Consider the following 23,444-nt stretch of genomic DNA (forward strand, 5'->3'; position numbering starts at 1 on the left):
CTCCCTCTATAAACATGTTAATATCTACACCGCTCCCTCTATAAACATGGAAATATCTACACCGCCACCTCTATAAACATGGAAATATCTATACCACTATCTGTATAAACATGGAAATATGTACATCGCTATCTGTATAAACATGGAAATATCTACACCGCTATCTGTATAAACATGCTATGTAGCTGTTATTACAGGCACACGCCACCACACCCAGCTAATTTGTGTATTCTTTTTGTAGAGATGGGGTTTTGCCACGTTGGCCAAGCTGGTCTCAAACTCCTTGGCTCAACTGATCTGCTCACCTTGGCCCCGCAAAGTCCTATGATTACAGGCGTGCGCCACTGCGCCTGGCCATGTTATGTGTTTTTATCACAATTTTCAAAATCAGTTAGAAAATCTCTACAGTTTACAGGCAGATTTGTCATACTATTTTATCTTAGAAAAGGGTGGAAGAGACAATATCTCAGTTTGTTCATAAATAAAATGGTAATAATTCATTTATATTTGTTCAAAATTATAAAAACTATTTGACTAAGAATAACTTAATAGTAGGCCCTCATTTAGGACATTTAAAGAATTTATCAAAACTTCCCCTCTAATCATAAACAACATGACTAAAATGACAAAGTTGAACTTAGAGGAAATTCAGTATTCCCTAAAGATACTCATTTTGTGTAATTAATTAGGTTTTGTATAAACTCTTACAAACACTACAACTTATATAAGATCATAAGGGGATTCGAATGCCTTCCGATGAGCAAGTCTGAACACCACCACACCTTCCACTGTATTATTTTCCATCTGTGATGCATGATATAAATCCCTGGCTAGGTTGAGTTAATTACTGTCTCATCTTATGCACGAAGTGAGTCAGCTTTGATTTTATGACTTTTTTAGTCTAGATTAGATAGTTAATTGGTGGTGTATTTGTACATTAAAAAACCTTTTTTTCTAGATTAAAAGAATAAATATGAACCTCACTGGATTTCTTAAGTCCTAGAATTTCTTCACAAGGTTGACATAAAACAAGGGTTTCAATACTCTCTCTGTGTTATCTGTCTGTTCTAAGCCCTTAATATTATCAAGACACTTGAGAAATATGATGGTACAGTCAATTCACAGGCTACTCCATAAAGAACAGGGAAGGGAAAGATATTTCAAAGTGTTTACCCTTCTGATCTTATGCTTTGCTCATTCAGACACAGATTAATTTTTCTCCTCTCAGACTGTATCTTTGGCTGAGAAGTCCATTTTTAAATTAAATAGTTTGTCTTTGATCCATTTAGGAAAAGCCATTGAATTGGCAGGTACCATTGAATTGGCAGGTAAAAACCAGGACACAGGGGATAAAAGTCTCATTTGCATTAAGATAGGTTTTCTCATGAACTCTGCATATTTTAATAGTACTAATGTTGTATGTGCATTTTGGCAATGGCAAAATTTGAATGAATTAATTTGACAGTATTATAAAGCTACCTCCCTAAACATTCCCTATTTTATAGTGTCAGGAGTACAGATCAAAGGGAATGGATGGAAAGAGCTACTAAATGCTACTCCCAGAGTCAAGTAAAGTTTGTGAAAACGATAGTTTTGAATCCAAAACATTAATCTAAAGACACTTACCACTTACTGGGCCTGGCAGAAAATGCATTCTGATTCTTCCATCACAATTTTCTGTATGAATAACTGTTACATTTAGAAGTTGCCCTAACTCATGTTGAAAATATCTAACTATGATGTTAGGCTGTGCTACTTAGAGATTACACTTGTATTTTCTATTTTGTGGCAATATTTAAACAAATTTTAAGAATCCACCTACCACAGGATGCTTCATCTGATTTGTCAGGGCAGTCGTATTTAAAATCACATTTCTGCATTTTTTCGATGCAGTGATCATCAGACCTGCAGACAAATTCATTGTCTGTGCAGTTGTGTGGAGGTAATGTTACAGGAACTGACGTTTCTGGTGGAGTTGGGAGGTCTGCTGACAAATTACCTTGATAAGAAATAATATACAGGCATCATTTAGCAGGTTTTCTGGTTTTCTACTTCTTTAGAGATTTTACACAATGAAGCTTTCTAAATATGCCTCACAATATCATAGAGAACAGTGGGTAGTATCAGCTACTCTGCTAAAATAAAATTGAGGTTCTTGTTTTTAGTAACAGTAAATAACTAAACATCTTCGATCATGAAAAATGATGAAGGTACAGATGGAAATTACTGGAAAGCTATTCAGAGCTCACCAAATCAATGGGAGGCCCAAGGCCAGGGCTTAGAGAATCAGCAGGAACCAAGGGAGTTTCAGATTCTGGAATTAAGAGCCACAGTAAAGATCTAAATAACTTTCTAATTTACTAGGTAAATAACCTTTGTCCTTCCACTGCTACAATAAATCTAACATCTCCTCATCTTTGTTTAACATATTTTCACTTATTTAAAATTCAAGGTTTCAGGAAAGAGTCAAACTTGAAATCCTCATCTAGAAATTTTATACAAGACTACAATTTCTGAAATTACTGAGGATGGAAGACATTTATAGATGATGACTGATTTATAAGTTATTCAATAAACATGTATTGATAACATGTCTGTGCTATACACGTGGTAGATGCAGGGAATCCAAGCTGTGGAGAAAAAGTTAAATATTAAACCTGAACTAAATTGAACATGGACACAAAGAATGATCACGAAGTCCCAGAATGGGTTGTGTGAGCCCCTTCAGGCTTTCATCCAGTGTTGTTTAGAAGAAATCTCTATTTCAATCTATTCCTATATGTTAGTTATTGAAAAACAACAGACAGTCACAAAACAAGTCAACCTTTTTGTGTTCCTTGGGCCCAGTCACAAAGGACCCTTGTGAATGGACCTCATGCCAAACAACTCATTACAAAAAGAGCTAGGGTCCCAGGCTGCTCCGAAGCTTCATGAGACCTCTCCTCCTCTGTGCATGGATGACTGGCCAACTCTGCAGCCTAGGCCGCTGCTTCCGGGCCTAGTGGTGAATCCTCCATTGTCTGGTGAGTGCAGTGTCCAACTCTGGAGCCCAGGCTGTTGCTTCCCAGTTTGGTGGTGAATCCTCCATAGTCTGGTGAGTGTAAATATGTATATATTTTTCCCTTCTCCCCTTCCCATTGCAATTTACTTATTATATCATTTGCTTATTATATAAATTTGCTTATGTTAATTTGCTTATATCATTTGCTTATTATATCTGCATTGCTATTTATGTGGGATAAAGCTTGTTTACCCTTAAAGGTATTGTGTGTGTGTCTTTCCTTCTCTCCTCGTGCATTTTCTGCACAGAACACAAGTCAAATATGCCATCTCTGCCATTAAATAGTTTACATCTAGTGGACAAGGCAGTCAGATGTATCTTTCATTACAGGTATTTGGGATAAATTTATGGTAAAGATATAACTCCAGGGAAGCAAGAATGGTATCTTTCATCCCTGCATCCATAGCACAATTCACAGACCATGGCATATGGTAGGTATACTGACATTGACAAGTGAATAAATGGACAGATAGATGGACAGATGGATGGATGGATAGATGGATAGATGGATGGATGGATGGATGGATGGATGGATGGACGGATGGATGGATGGATGGACGGACGGATGAATGAATACCAGAGTGGATGAATGAATAAAATAACAAATGGAAGATTTCACAGTGTATTGAAAGAAAACAGAGGAAAACCAAATATCAGATGGGAGTCAAATAAGATGCCTTGGCAAACTGATGCTTAAACTGACTTTCAAAGGTTGATGAGCTCATCTTGCTAGGTGAAAAAGAATACAAGGTCTTTATGGGCAATGAGAAAAAACTTGTGTGAATGCATGGAAATACATTAAACTGTTTTTTTATTTTAAATACTGTGAGAATTTAACACGATAATATCTGGTGATATGATAATAAAGCATGCGTCTGATTGACTCATTAGATATGGAACTGGAGAGTAGACAGTTACCATAAAGAGCCAGCTGAAATCAACTTGGGAGTCTGAAATAAACACACAAAAATATGGAGAAATAACAAGATATAAAATGTCTATTTCAGGATGTACTTTTTGGCATCAGTGTGAAGCATGAATTGTAGGTTGCTCTAACACTGAAAAAAATAATAGTTAGAATAGTTAACCTCTTTCTTTAATCCAGTCAACTAATAAACCAAAACAGAGATGGTTTAAAGGGAAGAGCAAAAATCTGAGCAATACTAAACGTCCAGTATCTGGAGGACTGGGGATTTACATGCTGTTGGGAATCTGGGGAAAGTCCAATAACTAGTAGTTTATTTCTTAGCTCAAATGAAGAGGCAATTAAGACCTAAGATGGAAGATAGATCAAAATATCAACTTTTTATTGATATAGCTAATCCTGAAGAAAATTTCCTATTTCTGTAGACAAGTGGTCTTCTAAAATGTGAAACCCAGAAATAAGACCCCGAACTGTGTCTTCCAGGCTACCCTGTGTGAAACTATAGCAAGGAAGAGTTGACCAGATTTCATATTTCCTCAGCTAGTAAACATTAAAAAGAAAAGAGGAGGTGAGGGACCAGGCATGCATACTCAGATTCTTCTTGAAAACTCACCAATCCATTGTTGCTCTTCCTTCCTCTGGGAAGGAATGAATAAGAGGATGAAGAGAGACCAGGAATATTAGGCTGCCAGATACAGCTCAGTCTACATGAGAGATTAAGACCAAGGAAATAGTATTCTGATCCCATAGGGGTGAGTTTGAAATGATTAATCGATTGTTAAGTAAATGAGCATTCTATTCCCCAAGATCAGATATATAAAACATAGAAGAGGAGTCAGTTTTTAGGGATAAGAAATATTTTCTCACCAGGTGTGGTGGCTCACACCTATAATCCCAGCACTTTGGGAGGCTAAGGCAGGTGGATCACTTGAGCTCAGGATTTTGAGACTAGCCTGGGCAACATGGTGAAACCTCATCTCTACAAAAATAAAAAACTACAAAAATTAGCTGGGCATGGTGGCCCACACCTGTAGTTCCAACTACGTGGGAGGCTGAGGTGAGAAAATCACTTGAGTTGGGGAGGTTGAGGCTGCAGTGAGCCGAGATCACACCACTGCACTCTGGTCTGGGTGACAGAGTAAGACCCCACCTTCCCACCCCCCAACCCAAACAAAAAATAAAAAATTAAACAATCAAAATAAAATAAATGTAAAAAGAAATATTTTCTATCCTAAAATAGAAAGCCAATGACAACAACACACAAAAAAGGAGATCCTAACAGGTTGGAAACTTTATCTCACATCCAGTTGGATATACTCACGTCTAAGTCATTGAGCAAAAATAAGAACCTAATTAGAGGTGAAAGTTATTACCTTCCATAGAAATCTGACGCATCCAAAGTTATAATAAAATGTGAAAAAAAAATTAAAAAGACAATCATTTTATCATTTCTGAATGCCGATGACTTTGAAGATCTTGAAGGACAGAGTTTGAATCAGAGAAAGAAAAATTCGCTAGCCTTGATGAAAAATTATTTTCAAATAAATCTATAATGAGATTATAAAAATCACTTCTGAGGGAATTTGCTGAGAACTGCAAAACATTCAATGGCCAGGTTGATGGATATTTTATATGTCTCAGTGGAATATATGGAACAAATTTCTTTGAAAATCATCCTTTTAAAATGTTTAAATACAAGGTCTTAAAAATAATCTTCTAATTTGATCGCTAAATTTGTTGTGCCATTTCAGAGCATAATTTACTTACATAATTTTACTGAAAAAAAATATATAATTAAAATGCATTAGAAGATGCATGTAAACTTTTTATTTGTATGTCCTATATCAAAAATGGCATCTGGAAAGTGATGTATTTCGTCAAAGTTTCAATGAAAGTTTTCCTTTAACCAAAGCAGGATGTCAAGTTCTTTCACTTTAGCACATGCTCATCCAAGCTGGTTTGTTCCATATTTAGATAATAAAGTTTTAGTTTAAGACAAAGATTTTAATTCCACAGAGATGACTGTCATTTGCACTGAGAAAAATGTTCTATGCTCCAATTTAGGCAGCCATTTTGAAATGCATTAATTTCAAGAGAGAATGGGTAAATTTGTGTTCCAAGCTCAGGGTAAATACACATTACTAGAACAGTAAAAGTCTTAAAAAACAGTGGATCACACGTTTTCCTATTCTTCACAATTGCTGTATATTATGTATATTTATGGAAGTAGACATTTACAATTAATCATCTTACCTTAATACACAGAAACTTCAATAAACAGCTAAATGGAAACACATATATGATGTTCTTCACTGATTGTACTACTTTAAACTTGCTCGATAATACACTTCTAGTCACAAATACCTAGGATTTACTGATTTCTGATTTTATTTTTTATTTTATTTTTATTTTTATTTTTTGAGACAGAGTCTCGCTCTGTCGACCAGGCTGGAGTGCAGTGTCACGATCTCAGCTCACTGCAAGCTCCGCCTCCCGGGTTCACACCATTCTCCTGCCTCAGCCACCTAAGTAGCGGGGACTACAAGCGCCCGCCACCATGCCAGGCTAATTTTTTTGTATTTTTAGTAGAGACGGGGTTTCACTGTGTTAACCAGGATGGTCTTGATCTCCTGACCTCGTGATCCGCCCGCCTTGGCCTCCCAAAGTGCTGGGATTACAGGCGTGAGCCACCTCACCCGGCCGATTTCTGATTTTATTATTCTTCCTTCAAGAGAAGAACATTTCAGGGCAGGACAGAAGCCCAGCGAATTGAGTTTCAATAACTTTGCATTTGAGACAAAGAAGACATCGACTGAACTGCTTCAGATTCAATTACATCTTTTCTTTAAAAAAATGACTTTAATTATGAATAACTTTAAACATTCATATAAATTAAGAAAATTATATAATAGATACATGACTCCACCACTAAGACTAAGTAAATTGTTATTATAGCATTGTTTCAGATCCTTATATTAACAAATAAATGAGGAAGAAAGAATAGAAAGAAAGAAAACCTTTCTATAATGCTCAGACCTCATTCTTCCTCTTTCTACCCCTTCACTAATGCCTTCAGAGGGACCCTTATCCAAATAATAGTTTGTACCAATTTGTATTTTCTCATGTTTGTTTTCTAATTGTTTTTATTGTGGTAAATATTATTAAGGCTATTCACAAGGTTGTACAACAGATCTTTAGAGCTTTTTTTAATCTCAAAAACCAGAAACTATATCCATTAAACACTTGTTCTCCTTCCTTCCTCCCTCCCCCCAGCTCTCGGCAAGCACCTTTCTACATTTGTTTCTATGATATTGACTACCTTAAATAATTCATATGAGTTGAGTCCTACAATGGTTGTACTTTCCTGACTGGCTTATTTAGCTTAGCATGATGTCCTCGAGGTTAATCCATTGTCTTAGTCAGTTCAGGCTGCTATAACACATTACACACTGAGTGTCTTAAACAGCCATTTATTTATCTTAGTTCTGAAGGCTGGGAAGTGTAAGCTCAAGGTGCCAGCAGAAGTGGTGTCTGGCCCACTTCCTGGTTTGCTGACGGCCATTTTCTCCTTGTATCCTCAAATGGTAGAGAATAGGGAGAGAAAAAGCAAGCTCTCTCCTGTCTTTTTATAAAGGCATTGATTCCATCCATGAAAGCTTTACTCTCCTGACCTAATTATCCCCACATACAAATACCATGACGTTGGGGGTTGGAATGTCAACATATAAATTTTGGGAAAATATGTTCAGTCCACAGCATCTATGTGGTAGCATGTGATGGGATTTCCTTCCCCCTTAAGGCTGCATGATATTCCATTGTACGTATATACCACATTTTCTTTATCCAATCATCTGTTAATAGACATTTGGGTTCTTCCACCTCTTAGCTATTGTGAATAATGTAGCAATGAACAAGGGGAGGCAAAAATCTCAAGATTCTGCTTGAATTATTTTGGATATGTATCTGAAAGTAGCATTGCTACATCATAGGATAATTCTATTTTTAATTTTTTGAGGAATGGTCATACTGCTTTCCATAATGGCTAAACCACTTTACAGTCCCACCAAGAATGCACAAGAATTTTGATCTTTCTATAGTCTCACTAATGCTATTTTTTATTATTTGGATAGTGGCCATCCTAATGTGTATGAGGTGATGTCTCATTGTGGTTTTGATTTCCATTTTCCTTATTTGATCATGTTGAGCATGTTTTCATATGCTTGTTGGACACTGGCATATCTTTTTGTTCTCATCAACCCCAAATCTGACACCCTATTCCTGTCAGCACTTAGATCAGCAATTACAGTATCATGCAGACTAGTTTTACTGCTCTAAAAATCCTCCATCTATGCATCCCACCCTCTCCCCTAAACAATGGCAAACACTAATGTTTTTACTACCTCCATAGTTTCGCTTTTTTCCAGAATGTCATATTATCAGAATCATAGGGTATGTAGCCTTTTCATACTGGCTTCTTCTGCTTAGTAACAGGCACGTAAATTTCCTTCATATCTCAGCTTGACAGCTCATTTATTTAGCATTGAATAATATTTTTCTCTGGATGTGATCCAGTTTATTACCTATGTATCTACTGAAGGACATCCTGGTTGCTTCCATGTTTTAGCAATTGTGAATAAAGCTGCTATAAACACCTATCTGTATCTAGGTTTTTTGTGTGAATATACTCATTTGGGTAAATACTAAAGCACTTGATTGCTGGATGACATGGTAAGACTATGTTTAATTCTAGAAGAAAATATCAAACCTTTTTCAAAGCGGCTATATAACTTGGTATTTCTACCAGCAATGAACATGAATTCCTGTTGCTCCACATCCTTGCATTTCACATTTGACATTTTAATTTGTATTTTCCCAATTATGGAAATTATGAAAATTATTGAGATTGTAAAAATTATGTAATTTTTACACCAAGAAATATTTTGGGTGGGAGTGTAAATTAGTTTAACCGTTGTGGAAGACAGTGTGGCGATTCCTCAAGGATTTAGAACCAGAAATACCATTTGACCCAGGAATCCCATTACTGGATATATACCCAAAGGATTATAAATTATTCTACTGTAAAGTTACATGCACACATATGTTTATTGCAGCACTATTTACAATAGCAAACATTTGGAACCAACCCAAATGTCCATCAATGATAGACTGGATAAAGAAAATGTGGCACATATACACCATGGAATACTATGCAGCCATAAAAAAGAATGAGTTCATGTCCTTTGCAGGGACTTGGATGAAGCTGGAAACCATCATTCTCAGCAAACTAACACAGGAACGGAAAACCAAACACCACATGTTCTCACTCACAGTGGCAGTTGAACAACAAGAACACATGGACACAAGGAGAGGAATATTACACACCGGAGCCTGTGGTGGGTTGAGGGCAAGGGGAGGGATAGCATTAGGACAAATACCTAATGCATGCACGGCTTAAAACCTAGATGAATGGTTGATGGGTGCAGCAAACCACCATGGCACATGTATACCTATGCAACAAACCTGCACGTTCTACACATGTATCCCAGAACTTAAAATATAATAAAAATAAATAAAAGATAAAATTTAAAATGAAATATTTTTAAATATATACTTTTAAAGGGCCACTTTGGTATTTTGCTCTGGCTTATAACTGATGGTTCATATCTCCTATTCTTTTTCCAATTGGATTATAGTTTTCTTATTTACAGGTTTATATTCCACATACTCCATTCTAATCCTCTTATTTATCTGTATGACAAATATATTCTCCTAGTCTGTGAAATGTCTTTTTGTTTTGTATGGTGTCCTTCAAACTAAAAAAAAATTTAATGACCTTTAATTTATCAATCACTTCTTCTATGATTAATGCCTTAAAGTTTCTCTAATTTTTTTCTCTAATATTCGAGATGTTTCTATAATTTTTAAATTTTGATAGTTGTGGTTTGCACATTTAAGTCTTTACTTTAGACTTTATTGTATATTATCTATGATTATAATCTAATTTATATATATAGCCAGTTTTGATCGATTAGTCTATTGAGCAGCACAAACTTTTCTCACTTATTTACATTTTATTATGAAATGTATAAATTTTTATTACACATGAATAAAAATGAGTAAAATATATGCCTGCTTTAAAGAATAAAAGATATGAACCTACCAGTTTATGAAATGTCAATCTCCTTATAGTTTTGAAGCCTCCAGTGTCTTTCTTGCTGATTCTAACCCCTCATTGCTCATCTCTCAAGGTGAGTAGTATACTGAATTATTTTTCATTTATTTGCTTTTATGATTTTTTTCATTTGCAGGTGCACCAAATATCCTCTCACAGTTTCTATTTCATTAGGTTGTTATGTGATTAAATGAGTTAACTTTTTTATTTTTTTGAGACAGAATCTCGCTCTGTTGCCCAGGATGGAGTGCAGTGGTGACATCTCGGCTTACTGCAACCTCAACCTCCCGGGTTCAAGTGATTCTCCTGCCTCAGCCTCCCAAGTAACTGGGACTACAGGCGTGTGCCACCACACCTGGCTAGTTTTTTGTGTGTTTTTGGTAGAGACGGGGTTTCACCGTGTTAGCCAGGATGGTCTCGATCTCTGACCTCGTGATCTGCCCGCCTCGGCCTCCCAAAGTGCTGGGATTACAGGCATGAGCCACCGTAGCCGGCCTAACATTTTAAAATTCTAATAATAGTGACAGAATATAGTAAACATCAGGGAGGTCCTTTTTAAATAAAATGGTATTTGGGTTTTTAACTTTAGATGAATGGAAGCGTTCTCTGTATCAGCAACAGAGATTATAACGATTAGAGATTTTAACCAATGCCATGTGGTATTTTCCTCAAGATAGTACTTTAATTCATTAGTGTTAATATGTATATTGTAATTCAGTAATTCTGAATGCTGTCTAGTGTTTTATTATATGAAAATATATTGTAGTTAGCCATTCTACCGTTAATGATTTTGGGGTTGATTCTTCTAAGGTATTGTTTTCTCATTTTGCACATTTCTCCTTATGTATCTAGAAATGGAATTGCTTGGTTATGGGGTAAGTACAATTTCAACCTTAGGTGATAATGCCAAACCAGTTTCCAAAGTAATTCTATACTTCCCAGCAGTATATAAACATTCAACATACAATATGTACTTGCCATTCATTCGTATATTTAGGTTTATCCATGTGTTTGCCATTTTTCATCACATCCCTGGTTGAGCTCATTTTGTGTCTTTCTGAGATTCACATTTACATAGTTCATTTGTCTGAACTGCAGAATCTGGTGCAGTGAAATAATATTATTTTGTGTGTGTGTGTGTGTGTGTGTGTGTGTGTGTTATCTTTTAATGCCATCTTAACCCTCTTTCCTGAAAAAGTTTTGCTTTGCTTTAGGCTAACAATTAATAGTTTTTAGAACTCTGAAAATTATATCTGTCCTCTGACTTCTGTTCTTGCTGTTAAGAAGTCAGTCATCAGCCTAATTGTGCTTCTTTTGCAATTCACTCACTTCTGGCTCTCCTCTCCCCTTTCTCTCCATCTTGTCCATCCCATATGCTCTTACTCCCTAATTCTGGCATTTACTTTGTCTTTCTGTTCTATTTCTCAATACTCTCTCTTTTTTTCTCTCACCTGGAGATTTCCCCTTTTTAAGCTCAGCTTGACATTTAAATCAATGCACGTTATGTTATAGTTGACATTTCTAGGAATAAATAGTGTCACAGTTTTTAGGTCATCTGATCTTCCATACTACTAAAATCAGCAGTCTGTTGTGTGTGTGTGTGTGTGTGTGTGTGTGTGTGTGAGAGAGAGAGAGAGAGAAGAGAGAGAGACAGTCTCACTGTCGCCCAGGCTGGAGTGCAGTGGCGTGATCTCGAATCACTGCCACTTCTGCCTCCCAGTTCAATCGATTCTTGTGCCTCAGCCTCCTGAGTAGCGGGATTACAGGCACCTACCACCATGCCCATCTAATTTTTTGTATTTTCAGTAGAGACCGGGTTTCACCGCGTTGGCCAGGCTGGTTTCAAACTCCTGACCTCAGGTGATCCACTCGCCTCGGCCTCCCAAAGTCCTGGGATTACAGGCATGAGCCACCACACTCAGCAAAACCAGCAGTCTGAACTGCATCTTTAGTTCTGATTTCAACTTAACTAGAGAATAATCATTAGAGAGAAATCATGGACATGAGTTGGATGACTTGAAAGAGAGACCGATGAGTTCATACTGAGGAAAAGTAGAGACAATTCATTTTTATCTTAAAAAGGTTTCAGAGAATAAGTAAAAGGACAACTACTCTAAGCAAAAACATAGTAAGAGTTCATAATTCTTAGTCCTATTCTCATTACTTCCTTATTACTCCACCAGAATGAGGAAATTTTACAAACCAAGTAAGTCCAATGTCTTGCATTGAAGAGAAGAGCACTAAAAGAGCTAAATGAGAAAAGCGTTTCTTCTTCTGGAGCTGAACTTTGCAATTGGTGGTGGTTGTAACTGGGAAGGTGGAGTTGCAGCTGATTTCACAGATTCTGTGATGTGGAAGTAAAATAGAATCCAGAAACATGGTCAGGCCAGTTCTTCATGTGTGACTGAGGCATGACAAGTACTGCAAGATTCCTGATGGACTCTCTGGTCCTCACACATTGTTTAGACTTTCCTCTAAGGGACATGAGGTCAACTCATTTAACTTTGCAAATACTTAGAAGAGTATTTTCTAAAGTATCACACTCTTAACTTAGGTGATGCTAGAAATGACTATGCAGTATATAGAAAGAGAGAGCAAGAGAGCGAGAGAGCGCATGAGAGCTCCTGTCTCATCCTCTTTTTGTAAGAGCACTAATCCCATTATGAGAACCTCATCCTCATGACCTAATCTACTCCAAATTACCTCTCAAAGGCCCCACTTCCAAATACCATCTCAATGGGGATTAAGGTTTCAAGATATGCATTGTGGAGTGGGGCAAATATTCAACTTATTACAAAGCTTATAGGGTTTTGTTGGCCTATAATTGCTTAGAATAAGGCTAAAGTTGGTAGCAATGATAGATTTAAGTCTCTTTAAACAAAGAACATTAAAATCTTTGCAGATGAAACAAAAATTGAAAAGATGAAATGCATATGACTGAAGTTTGCACTCACTAAGAAGCAGAGATTAGTCTGGTTTGATCTGATCTTCTTCCACATCTCTGAGCCACAGGGGAACCAAACTACCTGCACATCTGTCGTGTGGAAGATTTCATAAGTAGATGTCTCAGGCTCCAAATGGACTCAGTGATCTAACTCCTCGCTCTGTAACTTCACTGTAACAAATATGACAAACTTCAGGCTACATTAATATATTCTCTCTGGTAAAATAGATTTTCCAACTTGTTTTATACTAGACTTCCCTCCCTACAGCCATTCCCACACTGATAATTAAGCAAATAAAAACAACATTTTAACATCTCTAGTCCTTGATAAATTATTACCAACTTTAGACATATGATTACTGAATGAATTGCTTGACTAATATGAATCATTGTACTTTATATCTATCTGTAGCTAACAACGCATGTTTTCCCTGTGACTTTTTGAGTTAAGAAATATATTTAATATAAAAATGTAAAAGCGTATTTGAAGCTTAAACAGTCTCTTTAGAAAATTTAAAATGTTTAAATATCTATAGCTTTTGGGGAATATCATACATTTCTTCTATTTCACTTAGTACAATAAATTGGAGTTATACTCACAAGCTGAAAGAACTATGTTTAGTATGATTTTATGGAAGTGTCTGTGTTAGATATACTTTCCAGGTGAAAAGGTTTTATGAAAGCATAGCTATTCTTTGGATACTATTATAACAACTGTGTTATAGCTGTTTGCCACAAACTATGCAGTGCTTTTTTTTTTTCTGTCTCCGGTAGCCAATCAGCAATTTTTGAAATACTTCTGCTTTATAACAAAGATTCAATGACATTTTCCTTCTTTACAGGCATTCTACTATATTTGAATGTGACTACAAATGACTGAAGTAGCAGATGGAAAATTTCCAAGCTGTGAACTAACCATTTAGACAACCTTCTCCATGTTTAACATTTAGCATTTCTCTCAATTAAGAGAGAATGTGAAACAATGTAAAAGTTTTAACTTTAAAATAAGTTAAGTGAATAATTTGTTCAATTTTATTTTCTAAGAACACAATAAAACTGTTAATTGAACATATCGCAGACTTTGGCCAAATTTTTTTCCCTATATATATGCTAAATCAATTTACAGACTACACCAAAGAAGCTAAAACCAGAATATTTAAGATTGCAATCACCAAGGCTCAAATTTCTTTATTTTTCCCCTGAAATCTTAAACTGCAAAACTTTCCAATAATCTGGTATTTTCTTCTGAGTCTACTCCTCCTTTAGAAAAATACAAAAGAAAGGCATATTTAAAAACACAGTGCTTTCATGTAATTTATTATTCGGAGACAAATATAATGAACACGCCAAACAGCGTATTAGAAGATGAAAAGCTGCAGGTGATATCTTAAAAGTAAAGCCAATAGTATTTACCCTGTTCCCCTTGCTTTTTGATCCACACTGAAACAAACATTCATCTCTGCAGAATAAAGGAAGACTTAAACACCATTTGTAAATAAAGCTGGTGAGACATTGAAGCTAACGAGAAGGGATGCCAAAAATGTAATCAACCCAGTTCAACAACGACAAAACAACACATTTAATGTCTGAGGGGTGGGGGAGGACATCATAAAAATTATGTTAAGCGTCCTTAAAATAGTCATCATATTTTATCAATTTGAAGGCATCATCAATTGTACAATGTGCCACTGCTTTAGTTCCTGGGGAAAACAAAATACTAATAATAATGTAAACATGGATATTCATATAATACTTAAATTGTAATAACTAATAATTTTAGTAACTAACAATTCTAATGTGCATGCTGAAATCTGAAAATTTAAAAGAGAATAAAGAGCACATAAATTATATTTCAATTTGCAGACAGTATTTTGTGATGTAGTCAGTGTTTTATTTTTCTAAATAAACTAGCTATCTCACCATTAATCCTTGGTGCAAGAAAGAAAATTCCTGTCATATATGCTCAGCTGAAGAAAATATAATTCTGGCCTTTCTAATGAAGGACAGAAAGAATAATGAAAAGCAAATACTTCCTTTGAGATACACACTTTTTAATATAAATGTCTCAGAGCAATTCTTAATCTAAACTGAAGATCTGATTCAAGATATAAGGAAATCTTTAACTTTGTCATCATTCCTCACCGTGGTCTCCTCAGGTAATAGACAACATCATTTTACAGCTATGCAAAGAACTGTAGAAATGTATTACATGGCTAAGTTCCTACTAGAAATGTAATTAATTTTGCCTAATGGATTAGATTAAAAATAGGAATTTATTTACATATTGCATATCCATTAACAAATTACTGATGCTATAGTTATTTTTAATAACATTTATCTTTTAGTGTTTAGAATTATAAGTGATTTACATATTATCATTACAGTACTAGTGTGTATTCTGTATTCTGAATTTAGAATTATTTTTAAATATTATAAATATAAAAAGATGTAAATTGTGAAATTAAAAACATAAATGTTGGGGTGGGAAGACGTGTAGGATTTTTGTATGGAATTAAAATAAAGTTTTTATCAGCTTAAAATGAATTGTTGTAAGTATAAGCTGGTTTTTGTAAGCCTTATTTAAACACATAGCAAAAACCTATAGTAAATACACAAAAGGTAAAGAGAAAGCTATCAAAGCATACCACTACAGAAAAATCATCAAATCACAATGGAAGATAGCAAGAGAGAAAGAAACAAAAGATCTACAAAACAGCTAGGAAGGAATTTTTTAAATGGCAATAGTAAGTCCTTACCTATTAATAATTACTTTAAATGTAAGAGAATTACATTCTACAACAAAAAGACATAGAATGTCTTAACAGATTAAAAAAATATATATCCAATAGTGTGCTGCGTACAAGAGTCTCACTTCCACTTTGAGGACACAGACATACTAAAACTGAAAGAACAAAAAACACATTTCATGCAAATGCAAACCAGAAAAGAGCACAGGAAGCTAGACTTACGTAAGACAAAATATACTTTAAGCAAAAAATGGTAAAAAGAGAAAAAAAGTCATTATATAAATATATAGCAATTAATCAAGAGGATATAATAATTATAAATATATGTACTCAATATGAGAGAACCCAAATGTATAGCAAATATTAATAAATCTGAGGGGAGAAAGAGACAGCAAAACAATAATAGTAAAGGACTTCAATATCCCACTTCCAACAATGGATAGATCATATAGACAGAAAATCAATTAAGAAACATTGAACTTAAATGATACTTTAGAGGAAATTGACCTAACAGTCATATACAAAACATTTCATTCAACAGCAGCAGAATACACCTTCTCAAGAGCACACAGAACATTCCCCAGGATAGATAATATGTTAGTTCACAAAACAAGCATTAACAAATTAGGAAGTTTGAAGTCATATCCAGCATCTTTTCTAACCACAATGGTATGAAACTAGAAATCACTGACAGGAGAAAAGTTGGAAAATTCACAAACATGGCAATTAAAACAACACACTCCTTAAAAACCAGTAGGTCAAAGAAGAAATCAAAATGAAATAAAAAATCTGAGATAAATGAAAATGGAAACACAACATACCAAAACTTATGGGATACAGCAATAGCAGTTCTAAGAGGAAAGTTTATAGTACTGAATACCTAAAAAATAAAAAAAAATCAGAAATAAAAAACTCAAATAAGCAATCTATCTTTATACCTCAAGGAACTTGAAAAAGAACAAACTAAGCTCCAAGTTAATAGAAAGAAGGAACTAATAAAGATCAGAGCAAAAATAATTACAATGAAGAAAAAAAATAAAAAGATCAATGAAACTGAAAATTAATTTTTTGAAAAGATAAAATTAACAACCATTTAGATAAAAAAACAGAAGACCCAAATAAATAAAATCAGAAATAGACATTACAACTGAAGCCACAGAAATACAAAGGATCATACGAGACTGCTATGAACAATTATACTCCAAGAAATTGAATAGCATTAAAGAAATGGATAAATTCCTACAAACATACAACCTACCAAGATGGAATCAACAAGAAATAAAAAAATCTAAACAGATGAATTATGAGTAATGAGATTGAATAATTAACCAAAAATCTCCCACCAAAGAAAAGTCCAGGGCCTTATGGATTCACTGCTAAATTCCACCAAACATTTAAAGAATTCAAACCAATCCTTATCAAACTCCTCCAAAAACTGAAGAGGAAGAAACACTTTCAAACTCATTTTTTAAGATCAGCCTGGGCTGGGCGTGGTGGCTCACGCCTGTAATCCCAGCACTTTGAGAGGCCGAGGCAGGCGGATAACGAGGCCAGGAGATCGAGACCATCCTGGCTAACACAGTGAAACCCCGGATCCACGAAAAGTACAAAAAATTAGCTGGGCATGGTGGTGGGCGCCTGTACTCCCAGCTACTTGGGAGGGTGAGGCTGGAGAAAGGCGTGAACCTGGGAGGCGGAGCTTGCAGTGAGCCAAGATCATGCCACTGCACTCTAGCCTGGGCGACAGAGCAAGACTCCGTCTCAAAAAAAAAAAAAAAAAAAGAAAAAGTAAAAAAAAAAATTCAGCCTGATTCCAAGCCAGAAAAGGAGACTACAAGGAAAGAAAATTACAGGCCAATATGACTGATGAATATAGACGCAAATCCTCAACAAAATACTAGCAAGCTGATTTCAATAACAGTGTAAAAGGATCATATATTATGACCAAGTGGAATTTATCCCTGGGACATAAAGGTGGTTCAACATATGAAAATTTATAAATGTGATACATTACATTAACAGAATGAAGGCTTAAAATCTTATGATCACGTCAAAAAATGTAGAAAAGGCATTTGACAATATTTAACAGCCTTTCATGATAAAAACTCCAAACAAATTAGGAATAGAAGAAATGCTCCTTAATACAGTAACAGTCTTAAAACTTTTAACAAGTATTGGGAGGATGTGGGTAAAAGCGAACCCCTGTACAAGCCCAAAGTTAACATCACACTCAATGGTAAAAAGTTAAAAGCTTTTCCTCTAAGATCCTCAAATCTTTGTCTCTAAGACAAAAATTCATAGAGAACTACAAAAGATTCCAAATAGCTAAAGCAATTTTGAACAAGAAGAAATAAACTGATGGCATCATACTTCCCGATTTCAAATTATATTACAATGCTGTAGTAATCACAACATCATGGTACTTGCATAAAAGCAGAAACATGGACCAATGGATCATAATAGAAAGCACAGAAATAAGCCCACACATATAAAGTCAAGTAATCAATAAAAAAAGTGACAAGAATATGCAATGGGAAAAAATAATCTCTTCAATAAGTGGTGTTAAAGAAATGGATATCTACATGCAAAGCAAAATGAAATTGGGCTCTTATCTTACATCATGTACAAAAATCACAACAAGAGAAAGTATTTCCAAACCATATAACCAATAAGGAGTTAATATCAAACTACGTAAGAAACTTATACAACTCAACAGCAAAAACAAACAAAACAAAAAACAACAACAAATAATCCAATTTTAAGAGGGGCAAAATACCTGAATAGACATTTTTTTCCAAAGAAGACATAGACAACAGGTATATGAAAAGGCACTTATTATCAGTAATGATCAGGAAAATGCAAATCAAAACTACAATGAGATATTGACTCTCATCTGTTAGGATGTCTATTATCAAAAGTTAAAAGATAGCTAGTGTTGGTGAAGATGTGGAGAAAGGGGAACACTTATACCCGTTGGTAGGAATGTAAATTGATACAGCCATTATGAAAAACAGTATGGAGGTTGCTCAAAAAATTTAAAATGTAACTATCCACATGATCCAGCAATCCCAGTTCTGGGTGTATATCCAGGGGCAATAAAATCACTATTTCAAAGAGACATCTGGACTCCAATGAACTCCCATGTTCATTGCAGCATGATTCACAATAGCTACAATAGGGAAACAACTTACATGTATGGAGATAGATGAATGGATAAAGAAAATCTAATATATATGTACATTGGAACATTATGCAGCTTTAAAAAAATCAAGAAATCCTGTCTTTATGAAATTAGAATAATGCCATGTCCATTACACTAAGTGAAATAAGACAGACACAGAAAGCAAATACTGCATGATTGCACATGTAAGAGGAATCTAAAAGTTGAACTCACAGAACAGAGTAGAGAGGTAGTTAGCAGAGGTCGAGGGATGAAAGAAATGGAGATATGTTGGTAAGATGGTACAAATTTTCAGTTATCCGAAGAATAAGTTCTGGTGACTATAGTCAGCAGCAAGATATTGTACAGCTGAATATTGCTGAGAGTAGATCTTAAGTGCTTTTTTTTTTTTGAGACAGACTCTTGCTCTGTCGCGCAGGCTGGAGTGCAGTAGCATGATCTTGGCTCACTGCAACTTCCACCTCCCAGTTTCAAGCAATTCTCCTGCCTCAGCCTCCTAAGTAGCTGGGATTACAAGTGTGTGCCACCATGCCCAGCTAACTTTTGTATTTTTAGTATAGACCACGTTTCACCATGTTGACCAGGCTGGTGTTGAACTCCTGACCTCAGGTGATCTGCCCACCTCGGCTTCCCAAAGTGCTAGGATTACAAGCATGAGCCACCGGGCCCAGCCAAGTTCTCTTACCACACACACACAGAGGATGGGTAACTATATGAGGTTAGAGATGTGTCAATTACTAATAGTTTGATTGTGGTAACTATTTCATAATATATAGACATGTCAAAAAATCATATTGTACACCTTGACTATATACCATTTTGCCAATTATATCTTAATAAAGTAGGAAAAATAAATTAACAATATTATAAAAGTATTGAAACAAATCAGGTATAATTAATAATTGAGAATGATTTGAAAATTAAATTAGAAAAAAGCTATAGCTCAGAATATGAGAGAGAAGACTTGGAAGAGCAAATGATGATGTTTTAAGACAAAGTAAAAATAAACTAATTTAAGGGCATAAAAACTATTGGGGAATATTAATAACATTTTTGGTCTAATATTTGTTTTTCATTCAAGTCAACACTGACTTGAATTACAGTAATGGAAAAAAACAGAAGGTCCGAGAAATATCTTGCAGTTGTAGTCAGTGGAATTTACAACCGAAGAGGTTTAAGAAGAAAGTCAAAGATGACTGCGGAAATTCAAGCCCAGGTTGCTGGAGAACACTGCTTTCATTAAAATTACAAGGCAGGCACGAGGGGAAAAGGTTGATTTTGAAGTACCGAAGAAAAGTAAAATAATCTACTGCTCAGTCATTTTCTATGAAATAAAAGTTGTAGGTAAGATAGAAACCCACATCTTGGGGATTAGGTCAACATTCTGGTTTGTGTGTATGTGAATTTGAGTTTTTATTTATTTTGCTTTGTTTTATTAGCCAAAGAAGAAAAATGCTATAAACAAATAATCAGTTAATATTAAAAGGAAATCAATGCCCCTTAGTGAAGTTACAAGCATGATTCTTACTTCAGATAACATGATGCTATGAAGAAAAAAATGACTGGAAAGCATCAAGAGCAACATTTTTTTTTTTTTTTTTTTTTTTACGTAGAGCTCAATTTGTATTTTTGTTTCATTTTATGGTAAGATTCCTTTATCAAATTCCTTTATCAAACCTATGGATTCAACAAGCCTTGTGGTTTTGACCCATAGTTTATTTTGTTATGCCATTGCAAAAAACACAGCTCCTACAGTTTTTCAAGTTTTTTTATTTTTCTTCCAAAACTTGAAACAGAAAATTAGGACCAACACTCAGTAACTGATATTTCGCATCTCTGCCTATGCTTCTAGTAGCTGTTTTACCTCCCCTGGGAACTGTGAGCCACAGAATGGATTTAGCCGGATAATTAGGGCAACAATAGCTTCAATGGTGACTTGTGTTTCTTTCCTGTGTTCTTTTTTTGTTCTCTTCTCACTCTGAGGTCACAGTGATTCTCTCTAATCTCAGATTTGGGGGCAATGTTGGGAAAGCCCTGGCCACTGAAATCATACCAGCTTAGGTAAAATCACAGTCCAATCCTTAATTTTGTATTCTCATCCACGCTACTTATGTCTTTAATTTTTCATATCTGTAAACTGGAGATTGTAGCCTCTTCCTTTCAGGTTTAGTGTGTTTGATGAGCCCTATAATACTAGTGGTGAACATTATGGTTCCAAGAAGCAGTGACTGTGTCCTGCCACTTTACAGCTAGGTACCCTTGAGCACCTTATCTCCTTTTAAATTTCCTCCATAAAACTGGTATAATAAAGGCATTAATCCTGCCCCACGTACAACATCTATTCACCTATGATGGACCAGGCACTCTTCTAGACTCTTAAAACATTGTAAGATTAAGTAAAATAAAATATGTATGAATGGCAGGTTGTAATATTGTCCGTACACATCACCTCTCTTTCTTGTAAAGATTTTCTATCTCCCCTACCCCTGCTGAGCTCCCTGTAGGTGGAAAATACTTCTCTGCCCCATTGTTAGGATCTGATCAATGGATAATGAACATGAACAGACACAGTAAGATGTATACCATGTCCCAGTTGAAATTTCAAATATGCTTTTTTTTCCATCCTCTATGAAATGTGTCAAATAGGGACTTGGTCTTTTAGCCATGGTCTCAGAGAGATAGGACCACATGAAACAGAGACACATAGCTTAGAGCTACATAAAATTACACAGAGATATGATTAAGATCTGTCTGTCTATCTATCTGTCTGTCTATTTCTTTGCTCTTATTCTCTTTGCCAACCCACACGCTTGAGAGCAAGAAATAAATGTAGTCATAAGCTACTGAGACTTGGCTTTCAACAAAAGCTGACTGACATATACTATAGTATCTGGCACATAGAAATACTTAATATTTTAGCAATAATATTAAAACTAAACTAAAATATATAACGAGAGTATATAAAACACCTAAAATTATTGACATTCCTCTACCTACTTATCCATCCAACAAGTATTTGTTGAGTACTAGTATGTGTCAAATACTGTTCTAGGAATTGGAGATTAAACAGTGAAGAGGTGATATACCTGCTCTCATGCAACTAACATCATTATGGGGGAAAATAGAAATTTAACCATAAGGGTGATAGGTGATGTGGAGAAAAATAACACCAGGAGTAGAAATAGAAAATGCCAGATAAGAAAGAAACTGTGTTGTGTTGTGTTCAGAGGAGGCTTCCCTGAAGAAGAAACTCTGGCAGAGACCAGAAGGAAGTAAGGGAGGGAGTCAGATAGACATCTGTGGGAAACCTGTTCCAGGAACAGGGGAAAGCAGATGGAAAAGCCCTAACTATATGATATGGTTTGGCTGTGTCCCTACCCAAATCTCATCTTGAATTATGGCTCCTATAATTCCCAAATGTCATGGGAGGGAACCATTGAGAGGTAATTGAATCACGGGGGCAGGTCTTTCCTACACTGTTCTTGTGAAAGTGAATAAGTCTTACAAGATTTGATAGTTTTATAAAGGGGAGTTACCCTGTACACACTCTCTTTGCCTATAACTTGTAAGATGTGACTTTGCTCCTCCTTCACCTTCTGCCATGATTGTGAGGCCCTCACAGCCATGTAGAACTGTGAGTCAGTTAAATCACCTTTCTTTATAAATTACCCAGGCTCGGGTATGTCTTTATTAGCAGTGTGAGAATGGACTAATACACCATAAATTGGCTGAAGTGCTCAAGTATTAGCTAAGAGACCTTTGTAGTAGGAAAAAGTGAATGAGATATACACTGGTGAAAGCTGAATTCAAGAGGTATAAGGGGTTAGTCATTTATTCCTTGGAAGCTATCATTAGTTTGAGGTTTGCTCTGAATGAGATAGAAAGTCATAGGAAGATTCTGACAATAGAATGGCCTAATCTCATCTAAGTTTGAAAAGAAACGTGGGCTGCTGTTTTCAGAATACAGCACTCAAGGGTAGGAGCAGATATTATTTAAAAAGCAATTGCAATAATCCATGCATAGACACTGGTTGCTTGGACCACGGGGAAAGTGGTGAGGGCAATGAGGAGTGGGTACTAAACCAAATTTGTTAATATAAACCAGATTTGTTAATATGGAATAAGCAGCTAGATATAAACTGTCATTTGCTGAGATAGGGAGGTATACAGGAGTGGCAGGATTGAGAGGCAACTGGTAATCAGGAATTCACTTTTAGGCATTGAGAGGTAAAAGTAAATATGTTCAATTCTGCCTCTTGTTTTACTAGCCTTCAAGAGAGGGATTCGGCTGTCTCCAGAGTTCTATGAAAACCATGACACACAGTGGTGACACCAATCGATCCTGTTAGGATGCTGAGTGGTGGGTAGGATCAGAGCTGTGTCACATAGCTACAACTGAAAATATTGGAATCAG

At 35.5% G+C, this 23,444-nt stretch overlaps 1 protein-coding gene across 1 annotated transcript in view; it reads right to left on the reverse strand.

Annotated features, from left to right (window-relative positions):
* Positions 1 to 829: 829 nt before the first annotated feature.
* The window catches only part of LOC134810506 (MAM and LDL-receptor class A domain-containing protein 1-like), a 52,689-nt gene continuing 30,074 nt past the window's right edge, over positions 830 to 23,444 (reverse strand). The window contains exon 3 of the mRNA XM_063815125.1: positions 830 to 1,999. Within this exon, the coding sequence (XP_063671195.1) occupies positions 1,779 to 1,999 (221 nt within the window). The 3' untranslated portion in view covers positions 830 to 1,778. The remainder of the gene's footprint in view (positions 2,000 to 23,444) is intronic.

This window comes from Pan troglodytes, chromosome 6, assembly GCF_028858775.2.
Source record: "Pan troglodytes isolate AG18354 chromosome 6, NHGRI_mPanTro3-v2.0_pri, whole genome shotgun sequence".
Taxonomy (NCBI): Eukaryota; Metazoa; Chordata; class Mammalia; order Primates; family Hominidae; genus Pan; species Pan troglodytes.